This window comes from Schistocerca gregaria, chromosome 1, assembly GCF_023897955.1.
Source record: "Schistocerca gregaria isolate iqSchGreg1 chromosome 1, iqSchGreg1.2, whole genome shotgun sequence".
In the NCBI taxonomy this organism is placed as follows: Eukaryota; Metazoa; Arthropoda; class Insecta; order Orthoptera; family Acrididae; genus Schistocerca; species Schistocerca gregaria.
Genome location: NC_064920.1, coordinates 383,043,098 through 383,063,065, shown reverse-complemented (window position 1 = coordinate 383,063,065; position 19,968 = coordinate 383,043,098). Strand labels below are relative to the sequence as shown.

At 41.9% G+C, this 19,968-nt stretch overlaps 1 protein-coding gene across 3 annotated transcripts in view; it reads right to left on the bottom strand.

Annotated features, from left to right (window-relative positions):
- Positions 1-19,968, bottom strand: part of LOC126348329 (serine/threonine-protein phosphatase 2A 56 kDa regulatory subunit epsilon isoform) — a 267,854-nt gene that overhangs the window by 33,665 nt on the left and 214,221 nt on the right. For all 3 annotated transcript variants that reach the window (XM_050002346.1, XM_050002345.1, XM_050002347.1), the window contains exon 8: positions 10,063-10,182. In XM_050002346.1, coding sequence (XP_049858303.1) covers positions 10,063-10,182 — 120 coding nt within the window. The remainder of the gene's footprint in view (positions 1-10,062; positions 10,183-19,968) is intronic.

Genomic DNA, 19,968 nt, shown 5'->3' with positions numbered 1-19,968 from the left:
GCAAATTATTGTTTTTGTTGACAAAAAGCATAATTTTCTCGCAAATGTACAGAATGGCACCAAACATAACGACAAAAATCTGCAGAGCACTGTTTTTGAACTTGCAGCTTATTACAGTGCCCTTTTGTGGGCTGTGCAATCCACCTTGACAATGCTACAGGTAGAACCAATGAGATACTTATAATTGGAAGCTGGACTGGAAGGGGGGGGGGGGGGGGACAACTATGTATGTGCTTTACACGAAGACTCTTGACATGATTGCTCTAGTGGGAACATCATATAGCAGTGGCCACTGAGCATAAACGAAAGAGAAATTCGAATGTCTGATAGGTGAGCACCTGTGCATGAGGAATAAGCCCCATTTCTCTCTTGCAGCCAGCCTACATCCACGTTCTATCTTTCTGGAAGAATAGAACCATCACATAGATCACAGATTCCTTCTGGTGTCATGAGACACTCACTCAAAACACCATGATGGATCAGCACTAGTCTCTTTGCTTATTTTAAATGAAGATATGAAAATAAAGCGCTATGCACAAAACAAAGCAAAGTGGAGTGCACAAACCACTTCGTGACAACTACTGTGCAATTGCTTGCTGAGGTTGGCAATGTCGTAAATGAGATAGTTCAAGCCTGACCCCAACCAGTGTCTTACGTAACCATAGCCACCCAAAATAGTCACATTATAGTGTTCACAATTTTGCACAATACCAAATTTAGCTAGCAGACAAACATATGAATTTCTTTGTTCTATGATGTTAAATCTTGAGACAGAGTCCTATGGTACCATAAGAAACCATTCAACTGCCCAATGACATGGAACCTGGAACCACAGAGTAACTTACAAGCGCACTGATATGTTGTTGTATTCATGCATAGGTTTGTTCTTCATTTTTCAAATATATTCTTATATTCATTATTTTTCGAAACTGGACTTTGAAAGATCTGCAATTTTAGAAACTAAAATTGGTTACTTTTTATATCTGGATTAAAAAATAAAGCTATTTCAATAATTAATACAATTTGATAAGGACAGAGGTGTTTCAAAATGGGAACTCTTTACACTACGGCTCCTGCACACTTTAAGCATAGCACTGTATTTAAGTCGAATATCAGTGTGAGCCTTAGTAAATGCACTGCTTTGTCTTCCCTTATGCAACTACATCAAACTGAATGTACTTTAATGAACAACTTCCTAAATAATTTAAAAGAAAAAGACTCATTTCGGTCACAAATAGTTCAATACCCACAACATTTTCAGTTTCTTATAGTATTTTGTAAGTTCTCCAAAAATTACAAGTTTTCCAGGCAAATCACTGCCTGACTTTTAATACTAATCGAAATGTGAAGGGCCAGGACATGAACCATACGAAATGAGTGCCATAAGGTGCAAGTATAAAGCACCTTTTATGCTAGTGAGTACTGTGACGCTCCTTGCATATTATTCATGTATACAGGTTCGTTTCCCACAAATGGTTAGTTTAATTTACACATCGGTATAAAAAGGACTGCCCTTCTAACAAAAAGTCTAAATACATTTGCAGAATTAATGAACTAATCATGATAATTTCTTTTGTTAATTTGAGTTATATATCAATAATAAGTTGGAAAATATTACAGTACACAAGTAGACAATGTTGTCAAAATAATGAGGCGACCAAGGGTGGATCAAAGAGGAGGGGAGAGTTGAAACTATATTAAAATCAAATGGTAATTTTTGTAATCTGCACCAAAGTTAAGCACAAAAATTTAGAGTCTTGGACAGTGGATTTCATCATTCAATTCAGTATTCCCCAAGCCACTTTACTTTGTGTGCCTGACATAATGTATTACCTGTACCAGTGACTTGTGTTCCCCCACCTGTTCTAATTGTGGCACATCAAATATTAGCAGGGCTTCCCCATTTACCACAGAAGCACATGCTTTCCATTAGAGCATTATCTGCTTTGCCCACAGCGCAGGATGTACGCCACTATTGAGAACAGTTGCTGCAATCAACTTTTGATGCTACCACAAGCTGCTGTTTTGGTGCCATTACTGCTACTGCAACGCCCATGCTGACTTTTCACTGGCAGTGCACCAAAGTTCGGCCAGTCAAACGCGCCACCAAGTGGTGTGAAGGGGACATTCGTCTTCACAGAGTGGAGTATTCAGTTTCAGTCTTGTGCAGCATGAAACATGCTTGAAAAATAACACCAAGTGCATAACTCCTTGTGTATTATGTTGACCAGTGTTTCCTGTTACTATATAACTTAATTTTGGAATCAGCAATAGTAAAGTAGCATTATCTGAGATTACTCACAAACTTTTACACATTCTCGTCCATAGTGGACTGTTTTTGATGCTGCAACTGTAAAGTTAAATTACAAAGTACAGAGAATTTCTACATCAGTTGTTTTACTTGTTAAGTACTAAGCATTTTGATGTTCACCTATCATCTCCAGGTGGTAAATGGATCAAACTAATTGATGAAACCAAATTAGTTTTACTGTATTTACTCAGGCAGTGAAAAGTGAGCTTCTGTGCACAGATGTGGTGAATCCTCTTGAGCATATGATAGTGTATATTACATTTAGGACTATAGCATTATGTACCTGTAAGCAAACTTTGTTTTGTTTTAGGGTGCAAAAACGACTAAAGCCATACACTCCCATATCACAACAGTAGAAAATGAAGACTAAAAAGGAGTTAAAAACGACTACACATTAAGTCCAATTGACAGAAGGAAAGACAGCTAAAAACAGGGTCTTGGAGGAATGTCGATACAATTAGCCATAGACACAATGGAAATCCTGAACTGAAGTTCGAATGTCCTTTACCATATTCCTATGATGGATAAAAGTAAAACACGCTACCACCCATGTGTAGTTCGCTAAAACAGCCAATAACTCATGACAGCAAATATAAATGAGAATATAAGTGGTTAAAAAAAGGCACTTCCCATCAAATCAATGTGGACCAGGGACCCACATAAACGTCACAATGGCTTCATAAAGAGTGAGCAAGTGAAAGCTTTCCTGAACCCATTGCATCAGGGGATTGACAGCATACAGCTTACAGAGGCTGTGAAGACCGCAGAGAGTTGGAGCAAATGACACAATTGAGAAGCCTGTGTCACCGGATGTACTGCATGGTCTGATAGAGGGTGAAGAGCTCCGCCATAAACACTGAGCAATGTTCCAGAAGCTGATACCGAAGATAATTGGGGACCATAACGAAGGCACACCCGACAGCACAGTCAGTCCGAGAGCAATCAGCGTACACAAAGGTACTCTCACGAAGTTTTGTGCGAAGGTGAAGGTAGAGAAACTTACGGTGATAAGAGCGAGGCTGCAGTAGTGCCCTTCAGAAGCGTATTAAGTCCAAGGTGAACACGGCCCACCACACAAAGCCAAGGTGGTGAAGGGTTCAAATACATTGGGAAAGTGGCAGGTAGCATGAAGTTAAGCTGTCAGAGCAGTAATCGACAGCAAACTCCAGGAGGTAAAAGAGAAGAGAGATGTGCCCCATACTGGCGGTCAAAGGAGTCATCGAAGGAGGCGGAATAGGATGGGTGATCAGGCATGGCAGACAAGCAGCACAAGTTTATGCCGAGGAGAAAATCAAGTTGGTACAGCTGCAGTAGTACAGCAGCTTCTGCATACAGACTTTCAACCGGGTTAGTGTAAAAGGCACCCAAGGCCAAATGAACAACTATAGTCTAAATCCGTGAATACAAGGGTTGGTACAAATGGAGTAGTGTGGTCCAATCCACTCCCCGTGAAGTACCGTTGCAGATACATAGGACATTGAGGGACTGCGTACAGTGGGAGGCCAGATAAGTCACATGGAAGGACCAAGAAAGTTTCCTATCAAGTATGAGCCCCAGGAATTTCGTAGTTTCAACTAACAGAAGAGCAACACGCCAAAGATGTAAACATGGTGGAAGAAACCAACTGCGCCACCAGTAATTCACACAAATGGATTTGTCAGTAGAAAAGCAAAAGCCAATGTCGATGGTCCATATGTATAGACAGCCGAGACAACACTGAAGATTCTGTGCAAGGAGACAAGTCCATGGTCCATGAAGAGCTGCAATAGATAGCAAAATTGTTAAAGAAAAGAGAGCCAGAGACACCTGGTAGGAGACGGGCCATAATAGCGAATTGCAATAGCGAAGAGGATGATGCTCAGGAAGGAACCCTGAGGTACGCTGTTTAACTGGATAAAGATGTCTAACAAGGTAGAACCCACATGTATATACCTTGAAAATTCAATCTTTTAAAAATACCTGGAGGAAATTCGGTCTTGGAAGCTCCACGTGTACAGAGTACGCAGGATACCAGTCCTCCAGCAGGTGTCGTATGTAGGCTTTCTCCAAATTGAAAAACACAAGTACAGTTTGGTATTTCCGCAGAAAACCTTTCATGATGTGGGTGGACAAAGTAATGAGATGGTCAGCTTCAGAACGGTGTGAATGAAATCTACACTTTGCAGTGGTTAATAAATTGCGATACTCAAGCCACTATACCAGCCGCACATGAATCATATATTCCATTACTTTTCAAACAGCTGGTGAGAGAAATGGGGTAGTAAATATATGGAAGATGTTTGTCCTTACCAGTCTTAGGTATGGGTATGGGTATGGGCAAGACAGAGGCTTCACGCCAGCATCTGGGAAATGTGCCCTCTGTTGATTGTACGTATGAAGGAGAAAGTGCTTGCCTCCAAGAGAAAGGATCGGCAAGATCTGAATGTCAACACTGTCCAGCCTAGGGGCGAGGGCCGGGAAGGAGAATAAGCCTGCCTGTAAAACAAAGGTTATGCAACATCTGAATGTGAACAACATCTGGCCCAGGGGCGGAGGATCGGAATGGGGTGAGAGCATGATCTAGCTCCTTCATAGTGAAGGCAGCATTGTAGAACTCACGATTCTCAGCAGAGAAGGATATCGCCCGAGCCACCCTGACTCGTTTCCGATGGAGAAAGACAGGGTGATACTGGGTGGAGCTCGAAATCTCTGCAAAATAGTGGCCCAATGTGTTGTAAATAGCAACAGGGTCTACTAAGACGTCATCTGCAACTGTCAGTCCAAAAATTGGGGAATGGACCTTGGTCCCAGAGAGCCTTTGGAGGTGGGCCGATACGACGGAAGAAGAAGCAGAACCATTAAAAGAATTAATAAATGAAACCCAGCTAGCTTTTTTGCGATCCCAAAGAACACGATGACACTGTCTCACAACTGTTTGTAATGAATTCAGTTTGTCATTGTAGGATGATGGTTAAAAATGCGGAGGGCACTTCTGTGCACCTGAATTGCATCGCAGCACACCTGTGTCCACCAAGGGACCAGGACATGGTGTGATAAATAGAAACTACGAAGAATGGAACATTCTGCAGTGATGAGGATAAAATTTGTAAGGTATTCTACCTGGTCATCACAACAAGAGAAATGCTGTCTGCTAAAGGTTGCACGTACGTGCAGTAAGAGTCAGAAAATGGATAGCACATGGGAAATTGTCATTCGGCTACCTGTCAGAGATAATGAACCAATCGAGACCACAGGAAAGCTGAGCAGTACAGAAGGAGTGTTCTAAATGGGATTAGATGTACATGTAATCTGAAAGGAATGTGGGTGCTCCAGTGGAAGACAAATGAGGTTAAATTGATTGAGAAGGTCGGCCAAGAAGGCATCTCTCTGACAGGTTCTTGAAGAGCCCCAAAGGGGATTGTGCACATTAAAGTCACCAGTAACAGAAATGGGTAAGGGAGTTGCCCAATAAGCTGCCGAAAGCTGTCCTGGTGTCATCAAATGACGGAGGTATGTAAACAATACAAAAAGAAAAGGTGAAGTGGGGAAGAACTGCAACAGCTTGAAGCTGGGTAGACAAGGAGATGGTTTGGCTAGGAATGTTATCCCGGATGAGCAGCATGACTCCCCCACGAGTTGGATTGCTGTCCTGAGGATGGGAAGGTCAAGGCAGACCTAAAAGAAATGTGAGAGCTCAAAGCAGTCATGAGGATGTAATTTTGTTTCCTGGAGGCAGACAACAACCGGACACTTCAATTCCAAGAGCAGCCATAATTTCTCGTAATTGGATCTAAGGCCATGAACGTTCCATTGGAGGAGAGCCATGAAGAGGAAAGGGGAGGAGGGCAAAGATGAAGTGGTTTCAGCTCAGCAGCTGCCAAGTGCCAGCGTTTAAAGACTCACTGCTACAGGACGCAGAGGCTGGAGGGTTTTGTTCCACGAGATCTACATAAGTGTCAGAAGCCTCTCTCTGTCGGTCTACAGAGTCCACAGCAGAAAAATGGTTGGCAGTGTGCAGCAGCAATACAGAGGTTGGGCAGGTTAAGGTATAACATGCTGACACCATTGAAGAAATCTCCTAGTTGGCAAATGAGAAGACCATTTGCCTTTGTTTGACTTCTTGGAGCCGTTCTGGTTTGCAGAGGAAGACCCACATGTTTGTTGGCTGGAGGGATGTACAACGTCTGCACAATCTGTTCTTTCCAGCCTGTCAGTTGTGTAGCAGGTGACTTCGGCATGCGAGGCAAAAGTTTGTTGGCTTGTTGCACAGCTGGAAGAGGAGATGGTGACGTTATCATGATGCTGGACTATTTTACAACCAAGGTGCTGAACACAAGGTCTTATGTCGTAATGGCCATGCCCTTCGTGGAGTGATATGTAGCAAGAACAGTACTGTAGATGCTGGATGGTAGAACACAGGGTGTCCGACTAGCCAACAACTTGAGAGCAACAGAGTAAAGCTCTTTTTCCTTCACCCAGATCTCTTCGGCATCGTCGCCAATGCAACTGATACAGCGGGAAGAAGGAAGCAGACTATTACCCTTGTGAGCATCCCTACCACCGATTACACATTTAGCTGGGGGGTCGACAGGAAATTCGAGTGTAGTAATGGTGACACTGGTAGCAACCCATCAGGTTTGGAATGTACAGTCTGACTGTGATAACTTCGTAGCCTGCTTTGGTCTCTGAGGGAGGCACCATTCTCTCAAAAGTGAGAAAAAGGGTGCTTTTGGGCACTAAGGATCCATCTATCTTTTTCATCACCCAATGGAGCCCTGTTCAGACAGGTACATCTGGATTTCTGCCTCGGTCAGATCATCAAGCAGCCCAGGGTAAATAATACCATAAGAAGAATTCAACATTTGATGGGCCTCGACACAAACAGGACAGCCACAGAGGAGCTAAGTTGAAAGCATGTGTGTTTGAGGATTAGAAGTAGTCTCCAAAAGCAAAGTGCCATTGTGTAAACAAGTTTAGCGGACATTGAATGTGAAGAAGATAATTAGCTCATTGCCATCATCTTTGATGGCATGCTCCTTCCAACTGCGGGCCCCTCCACTCAGAGGGGGCCGCACCCCACCTGAAGTGATTGTTCACACCTCACAAACATCTGACAGAGGGACCAATCAGCAATTTGGGAAGGCACTCACCCCTGCCAGGGTCTGGCTTGTACTGACACTGACGGGTACGTGCAAACCCTACCTGTCAAAACCCAGGGCTGGGAATTAACGTCTTACCCAGTCACCTGTTACAGATCAGATGTGTGGTCCACCCTTCAAGAGTGCACAGGGAGGGAAAAGGAAACAAGAACCTCGAACTCCAAAGTGGAGGAAGGAAAAAAAAACACACTTCTGACGTTCCCCAAGGGAGGGGAAAAAGAATAACAAGAGGATGGGGGGGAGTAAGTTTTGAGATACTGTAACAATGGAATACCATTCTCACCACACCCGACACTATGACATGTTCTGCAGGCTACCTTCAGATAGACTGCAGTGAAACTGAAAAACAGGAACACAGGGAATGTGCCACAGTACACATAACTGACATGACTTCTATCATGTTCAAGCAGCAAACATCTTCCCCAAACACTGTTACAACCACAATCTTTTAAACTCAAGACATATTCTTTGCAATCCAACTTTGCTCACAAATTTTCTCTAGCCTCCCATTGACACATGGCTCTGATGAGGGTGGTTGAGGGGCAACCGTTTAGTTGGACCACCGGACTTTTCAAGCATAGTGTGTTTAAGTGTCGTTTTCCATTACTCCCCATGTCCAAAGCAATTGAACTGACATCTGCCACACTTTTGAGGAACTACCAGTGTTGAGAAATTCAAATGAACACAAACACCACATGCACACTTTTTTTCTGAATGAACAAGCCTCCCGAGCACTGGGAGGTTGAGAGGGATGTCTAAGAACAGGTACATACTAATGAGCAGGAGACTGATGTATGTAGAGTAATTGAAGAGGTGAGCTCAGAAACGAGCTAGTTATATAGTGGGGCAAATATCTGCAGGGACATATTTGTAAGCAGCAGGTCAGGAAGAGCAAGTTTTAAAGAAGTGAGACTTTGAGAAAAGATTGATTTAAAAACATGATGATCTAGGTTAGGTCCTTTTTGAGTAAGCTCTGGAGTGAGATGTATAAGAATTCTTAAGACAGGAGACAGCAAACAAAGAAAAAAAGAAGCTCTTATTCCTAGAGTGTACTCAATTTCTGAAGTTATTCTCTAATAGTGTACTTGAAAGTAAAAATGTAAATTAATGCTGAGGTGTAGAAAAAAATATCCCATAATGTTCATATACAACATTACTGCTTGGCACAGTCACATCGATTAAATATTTAGGTGTAACACTGCCAAGTGATGCGACATGTGATGAGTATGAAAGAGCAGTTGTAGTAAAGGCAAGTGGGTTGTCTTCAGTTAATTGGGAGAGTTTAAGTGGAGTTGGCTCATCCACATAAAAGATCCCATATAGACATTTGTGCAAACCATTTTTGAGTATTGGTGAAGTGTTTGGGATCCCCATCAGGTCAGATTAAAGGAAAACATTGAAGCAATTCGGAGGTGGGCTGCTAGATTCGTTACCAGTAGGTGTAATGTACATGATGTTCTTTTTGTGAAACACTACTGAGAACATTTTGAGAACTGGTATTTGAAACCGACTGCGAAATGATTCCGTTGCGGCCAATGCCATTTTGCTAAGGACCATGAGAGTAAGATAAATTAAAGTTTGTATGGAGGCATGTAGACAACTGCTTTTCCCTCACTCTATTTGCGAGTAGCAAAGAAAAGGAAATGACTGAGTATGGTACAAGATACCCTCCACCACATACCATATGGCAGCTTGTGGGGCATGTGTGTATGTAGATGTTGCTTTTAATCAGAACAATATAATAGTAAAAATGGAATACATAAATCAAAAAGCTGACAATTACAACAATGGACATTTTAGAATGAATACACAAACGGGATAAAATCCTATTATAGAATACAGTGATGTATGCAATTGCCACAGAAATTGACTAGGAAATGAATATCGGATATACAGGCAAATTGGGTTAAAAGAGAAGGCATCTGTTATGATAAGCTCAAAGGGAACTTTCAGTTGTGATAATAGTACTCAGTAAGTAATGACGTTGCAGACCAACAGCAATATGTGTTGTTTGTATTTACTGCTAGTCTCCGCATAGCACAACTGAAATACAAAAATCAAACAATGTAAGAACTTTGTGATAGTCTTTTTGTGTGCCTTTCTGTGACTCGCTATATTCCGAGGGGCAAATATCCTTTTTCTTCATATTGCTGCAACTGAAATACAATTTACTGTGGAAATGAAATGGGTCTAGCATTTATTTGCAAGAGTTATTCAATGTGGTCTGTAACTTAAAGAATATATGTGAACTGTTCTGCCAGTACCAACAATGTTTTGAAACAAACAATACCTGAAGTTCATTTGTTCTCAACAGTCACACTTTTACTTTGTTAACAACCCTAGCAACTCTCACTGCTCAGTGGTACTCACCTGACACATGGAATGCATAGCACTAACAAAATTTAAGAAACATAACGATCATACAAAACGTAACATTCTTTTTTTATTTCCAAAGGACACTTATCATAACTACTATGATTACTTAATTTAAAAAAAAAGTAGCAGATATCATCAAATTCTGCTGCTGAAGAGATCACTAAATGAAACCAAAGTAAATTTCAGATAGTTGACAATCGAAAAATACATTGTAAGTGCCATTATACATATACCAACCTGAAAATGAGGGCTGGAAACACATCTTGCAATTTGTCTAAAAAGTGGCTCCTGTATTTTCGCAAATTGTGTTGGTTCAATAACATCTAAAATTTCTTCAATTTCTCCAAGAAACATTACCTGTAAGGAACAAAAATTTAGTAAACACAAAAAATGATATCTTATTTTACTAATTTACGTAAATTTCATGAGCAATTGATCAAATTTATTGAAAGTTTCAGACATTGTTTAACATGAAAGATATTTATGTATTAAATTAATTCAAATTTCTCAATAATTATTATTAATCTGATAAGAAGAGTCTTTGGCAGAAGACTTCTTCATAATCCACAATAAATGAAAGATACTAAGAATAGTGGGAATTAGTGAAGTTCGGTAGCAGGAGGAACAAGACTTCTGGTCACGTAACTACAGGGTTAGACACACAAAATCAAATAGCAGTAATGCAGGAGTAGGTTTAATAATGAATAGGAGAATAGGAATGAGGGTAAGCTACAACAAACAGCATAGTGAACGCATTATTGTGGCCAAGATAGATACGAAGCCCACGCATACGACAGTAGTACAAGTTTATATGCCAACTAGCTCTGCAGATGACGAAGAAATTGATGAAATGTATGATCAAATAAAAGAAATTATTCAGATAGTGAAGGGAGATGAAAATTTAATAGTCATGGGTGACTGGAATTCGGTAGTAGGAAAAGGGAGAGAAGGAAACGTAGTAGGTGAATATGGACTGGGGCAAAGAAATGAAAGAGGAAGCTGCCTGGTAGAATTTTGCACAGAGCACAACTTAATCATAGCTAACACTTGGTTCAAGAACCATAAAAGAAGGCTGTATACATGGAAGAAGCCTGGAGATACTGACAGGTTTCAGATAGATTATATAATGGTACGACAGAGATTAAGGAACCAGGTTTTAAATTGTAAGACATTTCCAGGGGCAGATGTGGACTCTGACCACAATCTATTGGTTATGACATGTAGGTTAAAACTGAAGAAACTGCAAAAAGGTGGGAATTTAAGGAGATGGGACCTGGATAAACTGAAAGAACCAGAGGTTGTACAGAGTTTCAAGGAGAGCATAAGGGAGCAATTGACAGGAATGGGGGAAAGAAATACAATAGAAGAAGAATGGGTAGCTTTGAGGGATGAAGTAGTGAAGGCAGCAGAGGATCAAGTAGGTAAAAAGACTAGGGCTAGAAGAAATCCTTGGGTAACAGAAGAAATATTGAATTTAATTGATGAAAGGAGAAAATATAAAAATGCAGTAAATGAAGCAGGCAAAAAGGAATACAAACGTCTCAAAAATGAGATCGACAGGAAGTGCAAAATGGCTAAGCAGGGATGGCTAGAGGACAAATGTAAGGATGTAGAGGCTTGTCTCACTAGAGGTAAGATAGATACTGCCTACAGGAAAATTAAAGAGACCTTTGGAGAAAAGAGAACCACTTGTATGAATATCAAGAGCTCAATGGAAACCCAGTTCTAAGCAAAGAAGGGAAACCAGAAAGGTGGACGGAGTATATAGAGGGTCTATACAAGGGTATTGTTCTTGAGGACATTATTATAGAACTGGAAGAGGATGTAGATGAAGACGAAATAGGAGATATGATACTGCGTGAAGAGTTTGACAGAGCACTGAAAGATCTAAGTCGAAACAAGGCCCCAAAGGAGTTTTGCTATTTGGGGAGCAAAATAACTGATGATGGTCGAAGTAGAGAGGATACAAAATGTAGACTGGCAATGGCAAGGAAAGCGTTTCTGAAGAAGAGAAATTTGTTAACATTGAGTATAGATTTAAGTGTCAGGAAGACATTTCTGAAAGTATTTGTATGGAGTGTAGCCTTGTATGGAAGCGAAACATTGACGGTAAATAGTTTGGACAAGAAGAGAATAGAAGCTTTCGAAATGTGGTGCTACAGAAGAATGCTGAAGATTAGATGGGTAGATCACATAACTAATGAGGAAGTATCAAATAGAATTGGGGAGAAGACAAGTTTGTGGCACAACTTGACCAGAAGAAGGGATCGGTTGGCAGGACATGTTCTGAGGCATCAAGGGATCACCAATTTAGTATTGGAGGGCAGCGTGGAGGGTATAAACCATAGAGGGAGACCAAGAGATGAATACACTAAACAGATTCAGAAGGATATAGGTTGCAGTACGTACTGGGAGATGGAGAAGTTTGCACAGGATAGAGTAGCATGGAGAGCTGCATCAAACGAGTCTCAGGACTGAAGACTACAACAACAACTAAGAATTAAATGAAGCACAATGATAATAAAACTGAAACTAATAATTTGTATTCACTGGTTTCTTCACAAAATTTATGGACACATTATAGTAACAAACAGATGAAAGCAGGAAACTAGTGAGTGGAACAAAAGGAGCCCCTCTGGCAGATTTACATCTCTGCCAAATTTGGCTTATGACTTATAAAATGAGGCTGTAGATATTATTTATGAATGACTGAATGAAAATAGCCTGCGTTGTCCCAAGGAGGGCAAAGGCCTCCTAAAAATAGGGGTAACCTGCTTTTGAAGACTCACCCAGTGAACTAGTCCGCGTAAGAAGGTACCACACTTAATGTGCGCTACATATTGAATTACACTTGATCACTTAGCTGTAGTTCTAGTTCTTTCCATTCCTTTCTGTTTCTGGCTATGCTGATCCATTGTCTTCTTGCTTGTTTTCTGAATAAGTCTGACCATTTGCATTTAGGTTTTCCTGGGAGTCCCTTGCCGATGTAGGGGTCACATGTGATAGCTCATGCTGTCCATATGTCGTCTTTCAGCCTCGCCATGTGGCTGCCTCATTTCCATTTGGTCCTCGTAGCCTGCTGTGCTAAGTCTATTGTTGCTGACATCTTGTCTATCAAGGTGTTTGATGTTCTATCTTTCAGAGCGATGCCAAGGATCTTCCTCTGCATTTTCCTTTGACATACCTGTAAAGTCTCTCTCTCTCTCTCTCTCTCTCTCTCTCTCTCTCTCTCAGAGCCCATGTCTGACACCCATTCTGAACCTCCTATTCAGGGTTCTGTCTAGCAGTATGAACTTTTAAGGCCCAGAAAGCTTTCCAAGCTAAGGAAACTCTGTTTTATTTCTTTTTCCATTTTATTCTTAAAGGAAAATATTTGGCCTAGGTGTATATGTATATATCATGATATATATGTTAGTTACATTCCTTCAAGATATATTGGAGTTTCTAATGAATTTGCCATTACTTGTGTTTTAGATTTGTTCACTGTGAGTCCTGCCATCCTGCTTTGTGAGTTAAGCTACTAGAGCATTGACTGCAGTTCCCTTGCAGTTTTGGCGAAGAGGAATGTCTTTAGTGAGCCTCAAACTTGTCAAGTCTCTTGCCATTGAGGCATATTCCAACTTTCTTACTCATTTTAGTTTCCTGAATATGTCCTCCAGTATGTACGTAAATAGTTCTGGGAACATGGGATCCCCTCTAGTCAAATTCCCCCTTTCCAAGCAGAAAGGTTGACCTGTATCCCCCCCCCCCAGTTTTAATTGTAGTGGTGTGTGTGTGTGTGTGTGTGTGTGTGTGTGTGTGTGTGTGTGTATTGCTAATAAATTTCAGTTTTTTTTAAAGATTGTTCTGTATGCAGTTAATCTAAAACAATTATTAATGCCTAATTTAGTGACCCTTTTCCCAAACGGTAAGAAATTTTACAAGACTTTTGGTGCATTCAATAGTGAAAGGAAGAGCAAATTAAGAAAACTGGCTCACTGAGTAACGGAACAGCATCAATTTTACATGTAGATAGTTTGTTGTTAATTTATAATATTATTTATTAATATTTATTTTAAGAAGAATATGGGGAGAGAGACGTTATAAAATAATGGTGAAATTGCACTGTGATTAGCAAATAAGAACATCTTATTTCTATGCTGTATACAGGATTGAGAAAAACTGTCACGAAATTTTAACCCTGGATAGTTGATGCCAGTAGGACCAAAATTACTAATGTTGCGTAGGTTCACAACGCACAATTTTTGAACTACAGAAACTTGGCGCCATGTGCTCCGATTGGCCCCGGGATTGTCCTGTTGCTGCATGCTCTGGACAATGCACGACCGTGAATGCTTTGCCTGCCGGACATTGTGATGTATCCAAGGCAGCCCCCATGCTCTGTGGTAGCGCCCCAGCCTTCCACTCTGGGGACAAATCCACTGGAGCTCCGACACAGCCCTTGTAGTTTTATAAGATGTACTGGGAACAAACCCATCAACAGCTGTTATTTTGCATACAGAAAGTCTTATGCAAACACTGTCAGCCCTGAAAAGGGCCCTTTTTGTAGCTAGGATATTGTTTACTTGAGGCAGGTGCTCGAACTGGCGACCCTCTGACATGACAGAAATTTGTTAACATCAAACGATGTATTGACGAACTCTTTCCAAGATTCCTGGTGTAGGAGAGGGCGGAGGTGAAGGTAGGGCACAGGGAAGAGAACACAGCCCGGGAAGAAATGACCACAATAGCTCACAGGTCCCTTGTGTGATACACACTAACTATGAAAGAACCGTGAGCTCCCTGGGGCGTCCTTTCAAAGTTATAACACAGATTTTCGATTATGGTATTTGCTACCTTTTGACACACACACAGTATTTCACATGGCCAGAAAATTCTGTGATGAATCTCATCTTTCTACAAAATGTTGAAGTCAGTTGCAGTTCTTCTTTCACTATTTTTTCTTGGAACCAGTTCCATTTCTGGTGCCTCAGCACATGTCCCCTATACTGTTCAAAATAAAGCTCCATGTGTTTTTGCTAATGCACTGTAAACATGAATTAATTTCTTCTATAATTCTGTCATAATAAATCCGACACATATATAATGCAACTCCATACTGGAACAACTGTACTGACTAAAAAACAAGAACAAAAGTATTTGGAAAGTAACTACTGCAACAATGACATTGTGGGAAAGTGAACATTGTCACTCATAATGTGTGCTAAAGGTCTTTCATTGGCAATTACAAAAATAGGGCACACACAGAAAATGACCATTGTTCCCCTCTATGGCACCACTTTCACTGATCGCTAGTACAGTAGTGTTCACTGGTTGTTTTATTGTAAAATAAAAATGGATATAAATGAGACTGATTTACACAAAAATAAGGATGGAACATAATACAACTGCATGTAAGTTTAGATAAAATTTAATGTTAATACACTCCTGGAAATTGAAATAAGAACACCGTGAATTCATTGTCCCAGGAAGGGGAAACTTTATTGACACATCCCTGGGGTCAGATACATCACATGATCACACTGACAGAACAACAGGCACATAGACACAGGCAACAGAGCATGCACAATGTCGGCACTAGTACAGTGTATATCCACCTTTCGCAGCAATGCAGGCTGCTATTCTCCCATGGAGACGATCGTAGAGATGCTGGATGTAGTCCTGTGGAACGGCTTGCCATGCTATTTCCACCTGGCGCCTCAGTTGGACCAGCGTTCGTGCTGGACGTGCAGACCGCGTGAGACGACGCTTCATCCAGTCCCAAACATGCTCAATGGGGGACAGATCCGGAGATCTTGCTGGCCAGGGTAGTTGACTTACACCTTCTACAGCACATTGGGTGGCACGGGATACATGCGGACGTGCATTGTCCTGTTGGAACAGCAAGTTCCCTTGCCGGTCTAGGAATGGTAGAACGATGGGTTCGATGACGGTTTGGATGTACCATGCACTATTCAGTGTCCCCTCGACAATCACCAGAGGTGTACGGCCAGTGTAGGAGATCGCTCACCACACCATGATGCCGGGTGTTGGCCCTGTGTGCCTCGGTCGTATGCAGTCCTGATTGTGGCGCTCACCTGCACGGCGCCAAACACGCATACGACCATCATTGGCACCAAGGCAGAAGCGACTCTCATCGCTGAAGACGACACGTCTCCATTCGTCCCTCCATTCACGCCTGTCGCGACACCACTGGAGGCGGGCTGCACGATGTTGGGGCGTGAGCGGAAGACGGCCTAACGGTGTGCGGGACCGTAGCCCAGCTTCATGGAGACGGTTGCGAATAGTCCTCGCCGATACCCCAGGAGCAACAGTGTCCCTAATTTGCTGGGAAGTGGCGGTGCGGTCCCCTACGGCACTGCGTACAATCTTACGGTCTTGGCGTGCATCCGTGCGTGGCTGCGGTCCGGTCCCAGGTCGACGGGCACGTGCACCTTCTGCTGACCACTGGCGACAATATCGATGTACAGTGGAGACCGCACGCCCCACATGTTGAGCAATTCGGCGGTACGTCCACCCGGCCTCCCGCATGCCCACTATACGCCCTCGCTCAAAGTCCGTCAACTGCACATACGGTTCACGTCCACACTGTTGCGGCATGCTACCAGTGTTAAAGACTGTGATGGAGCTCCGTATGCCATGGCAAACTGGCTGACACTGACGGCGGCGGTGCACAAATGCTGCGCAGCTAGCGCCATTCGACGGCCAACACCGCGTTTCCTGGTGTGTCCGCTGAGCCGTGCGTGTGATCATTGCTTGTACAGCCCTCTCGCAGTGTACGGAGCAAGTATGGTGGGTCTGACACCCGGTGTCAATGTGTTCTTTTTTCCATTTCCAGGAGTGTATATTAATTAATGGAGTATTTGGAGGTAACTATTTTTATACACTTCTATTTGGAAATAGATGTGAATTTTAGACTTGAGAAACTATATTTTATAGGATGATTGTAGGCACTATTTAAAATTACTAAAACTGCTGTCCCGAAACACAACAGTTAGGATTATGTGTCGTATCCCCCTTTGCCCCTGACCCTGTCATGTCTCCCCAGGTATCAAGTCACAGTTCTCTACTAGTCTGCAGATGACTACAGACTTCATCAACAAAACCTTTCTAGTATCGGATAGACCATCAAAACAGAGCACCTGGTATTCCTGCTGATAGTAAGGCGAGTACACCGTTCGTTTGTCATATATTTCTACAAGCTTTCAACAGGAGTGACTTATTTACAGATACCTGTGTAATTTCCAGATTATTTTTGTAATTTCTTGTGTGTTCGAGTGCTTACTAGGCACAACCTTTTATTTTAATAACAGTGTAGCATACAAGTACCACCATTGGTATTGACCTCTATATCAACCCTCGTATCGTATAGGCTTTTGTTCATTTTGTTTAGCGTAGCTCAGTGTTAGACTGTCAGTGAGAGAACACTTCGAATTCCTGCTGCTAATAAGGTGAGTACACTATTCGTTTGTTACATATTTTTACGAGCTTCAAACAGTAGCGACTACAGTAATGGATAGGACCTGTGGTTGCTGTCTACAGATGCGAGCCGAGGTGGCGACCCTTCACACACAGCTCCAGGCTGCATTGGCTTCCATCACACAGCTTGAGGCTGCTGCCAAGGGGCATCACTGTGGAGGGTCAGAAGCGGGGATGTGAGGGGCGCCGAGCACATCCTACGTATCCCCCAATCGGTCCACTGCTGTGATCGCCACAAGCACCGTTTGCACTGAGGTTGACCTCTCACCCATGGTTGAGTGGGAGACCATTCCAAAGTCTGGCAGGCAGTGAAAAACTTTCCGAGGGGGCTGATCATTGAGCCTACCCGGTTCGTTTGACGAACAGGTTTCAGGTGTTATCTGTGGCTGACAATGTCTCTAAGCTATATGCAGTTGTCCACCCTATTCCAGAGGAAGCTTCTCAGCCCGCAAGGTCCGGACATTCACAGAGGGTGGGTTTGCTAGTAATTAGGAGCTCCAACGTTAGGCACGTAATGGGGCCCCTTAGGAACATGGCTGCCAAGGAGGGGAAGGAAGCCTGACTGTGGTCCTCTGGTGCAGAGCAGAGTGGAGGGTCTGAATCAAATGCTCAGGCAGTTCTGTTACTGTGTAGGTCTTTCGCCATCGGGTGGTGGGCTTCCGGGTTCCACTTAATAGGTAACGAGTCCAATACACACAGAAGGCAAATAATCGGTATGGTAATTGTAAATTGTTGTAGCTGTGTTGGGAAAGAAACAGAGCTTCCAGCCCTAATAGAAAGCACTGAAGCTCAAATAGTTATAGGTACAGAAAGCTGGCTAAAGCCGGAAATAAATTCAGCCAAATTTATTTTCAAACGATCAAACAGTATTAAGAAAGTATAGATTAAATACAGTTGGTGGTGGAGTATTTATTGCTGTCAGAAGTAGTTTGCCTTGTGGTGAAATTGAAGTAGATAGTTGCTGCGAAATAGTGTGGGTAGAGGTTATACCTGACAATCCAATTAAACCATTAATTGGATTGTTTTACCAACTCCCTGACTCAAAAAATGTAGTTGCTGAACAGTTCAAAGAAAACTTGAGTCTCATTTCAAATAGGTACCCCACTTGGTGGCAACTTCAATCTACCCTCGATATGCTGGAAAAATTATACGTTTAAAGCCAGCGGGAGGCATACAACATCAGAAATTTTACTGAATGATTTCTCACAAAATTATTTTGAACAATTACTTCATGAGCCCACTCGAAGCGTAAATCGTTGCGAAAACATACTTGACCTCTTAGCAACAAATAATCCTGAACAAATGGTGAATATCATGAGAAATACAGTGATTAGTGGCCACAACGCAGTTGCTGCTAGGTTGAATACCGTAACACCTACAACCATCAAAAAGAAATGCAAAGTATACCTATTTAAACAAGCTGATAAAATGCTCTTAACGACCTTTTAAGAGACAGTCTTCACTCCTTCGTATCTGATCACATAAGTAAAGAAAAGTAGTTGTGGAACTATTTCAAAGAGATAGTATGGACAAAAATTGAGATATACATACCACATCATAACTTAATAAATGATGGTACTGATCCCCCATGGTACACAAAGTGGGTCAGAATGCCGATGAGAGAGAGAGAGAGAGAGAGAGAGAGAGAGAGAGAGAGAGAGAGAGAGAGAGAGAGAGAGAGAGGGGGGGGGGGGAGGGGGGAGGCATGCTGAATTTAAAAGTACACAAAATCCCCCCAACTGTCAAAGTTCTGCACAAGTTTGAAATATAGTGTGCACTTCAGCGAAATACTGTCTCAAAATCTGGCAGAAAACCCATAGAGATTTTGGTAATATGTAAAGCACACCAAAGGCAAGACACAATCAATACCATACTGTGCAATAACAATAGTGAAGTCACTGATGACAGCACCACTAAAGAAAAGTTATTAAACATGGTTTTCTGAAACTCCTTCAAAAAAGAAGATGAAGTAAATATTCCTGAATTACAATCAAGAACAACTACCAAGATGAGAAACTTAGAACTATATATACTCAGTGTATTAAAGCAGCTTAAATCACTTAATAAAGCCAAAGCCTCCAATCCAGACTGTCTATCAGTCAGGTTTCTCTCAGAGTATGCTGATACCATAGCTCCATATTAAGCAGTTATATACAACTGCTCGCTCACAGAAAGATCCGTACCTAAAGACTGGAAAATTGCTCAAGTCACGCCAATACCCAAAAAGGGAAGTAGGAGTAATCTGCTGAGTTACAGGCCCTTATCACTAATGTCAATTTGCAGAATGGTTTTGGAACATATACTGTATTCCAACATTATGAAGTAGCTTTAAGAACATCGTTTTTATTGACACATAGTCAGTGCGAATTCAGGAAATATCGTTCTTGTGAAACACAACTAGCACTTTATACTTCTGAAGTAATGAGTGCTATCGACAAGAGATGTCAAATTGATTCCATATTTTTTTAATTTCCAGAAGGCTTTCGACGCTGTTCCTCATGTGTCTTCTAATCAAATTGCGTGCCTATGGAATATCGCCTTAGTTATGCAACTGGATTTGTTATTTCCTGTTACAAAGGTCACAGTATAGTAATACATGTAAAGTCATCAAGTAAAACAGAGGTAATATCCAGTGATCCCCAAGGAGGTGTTAGAGGCCCTCTC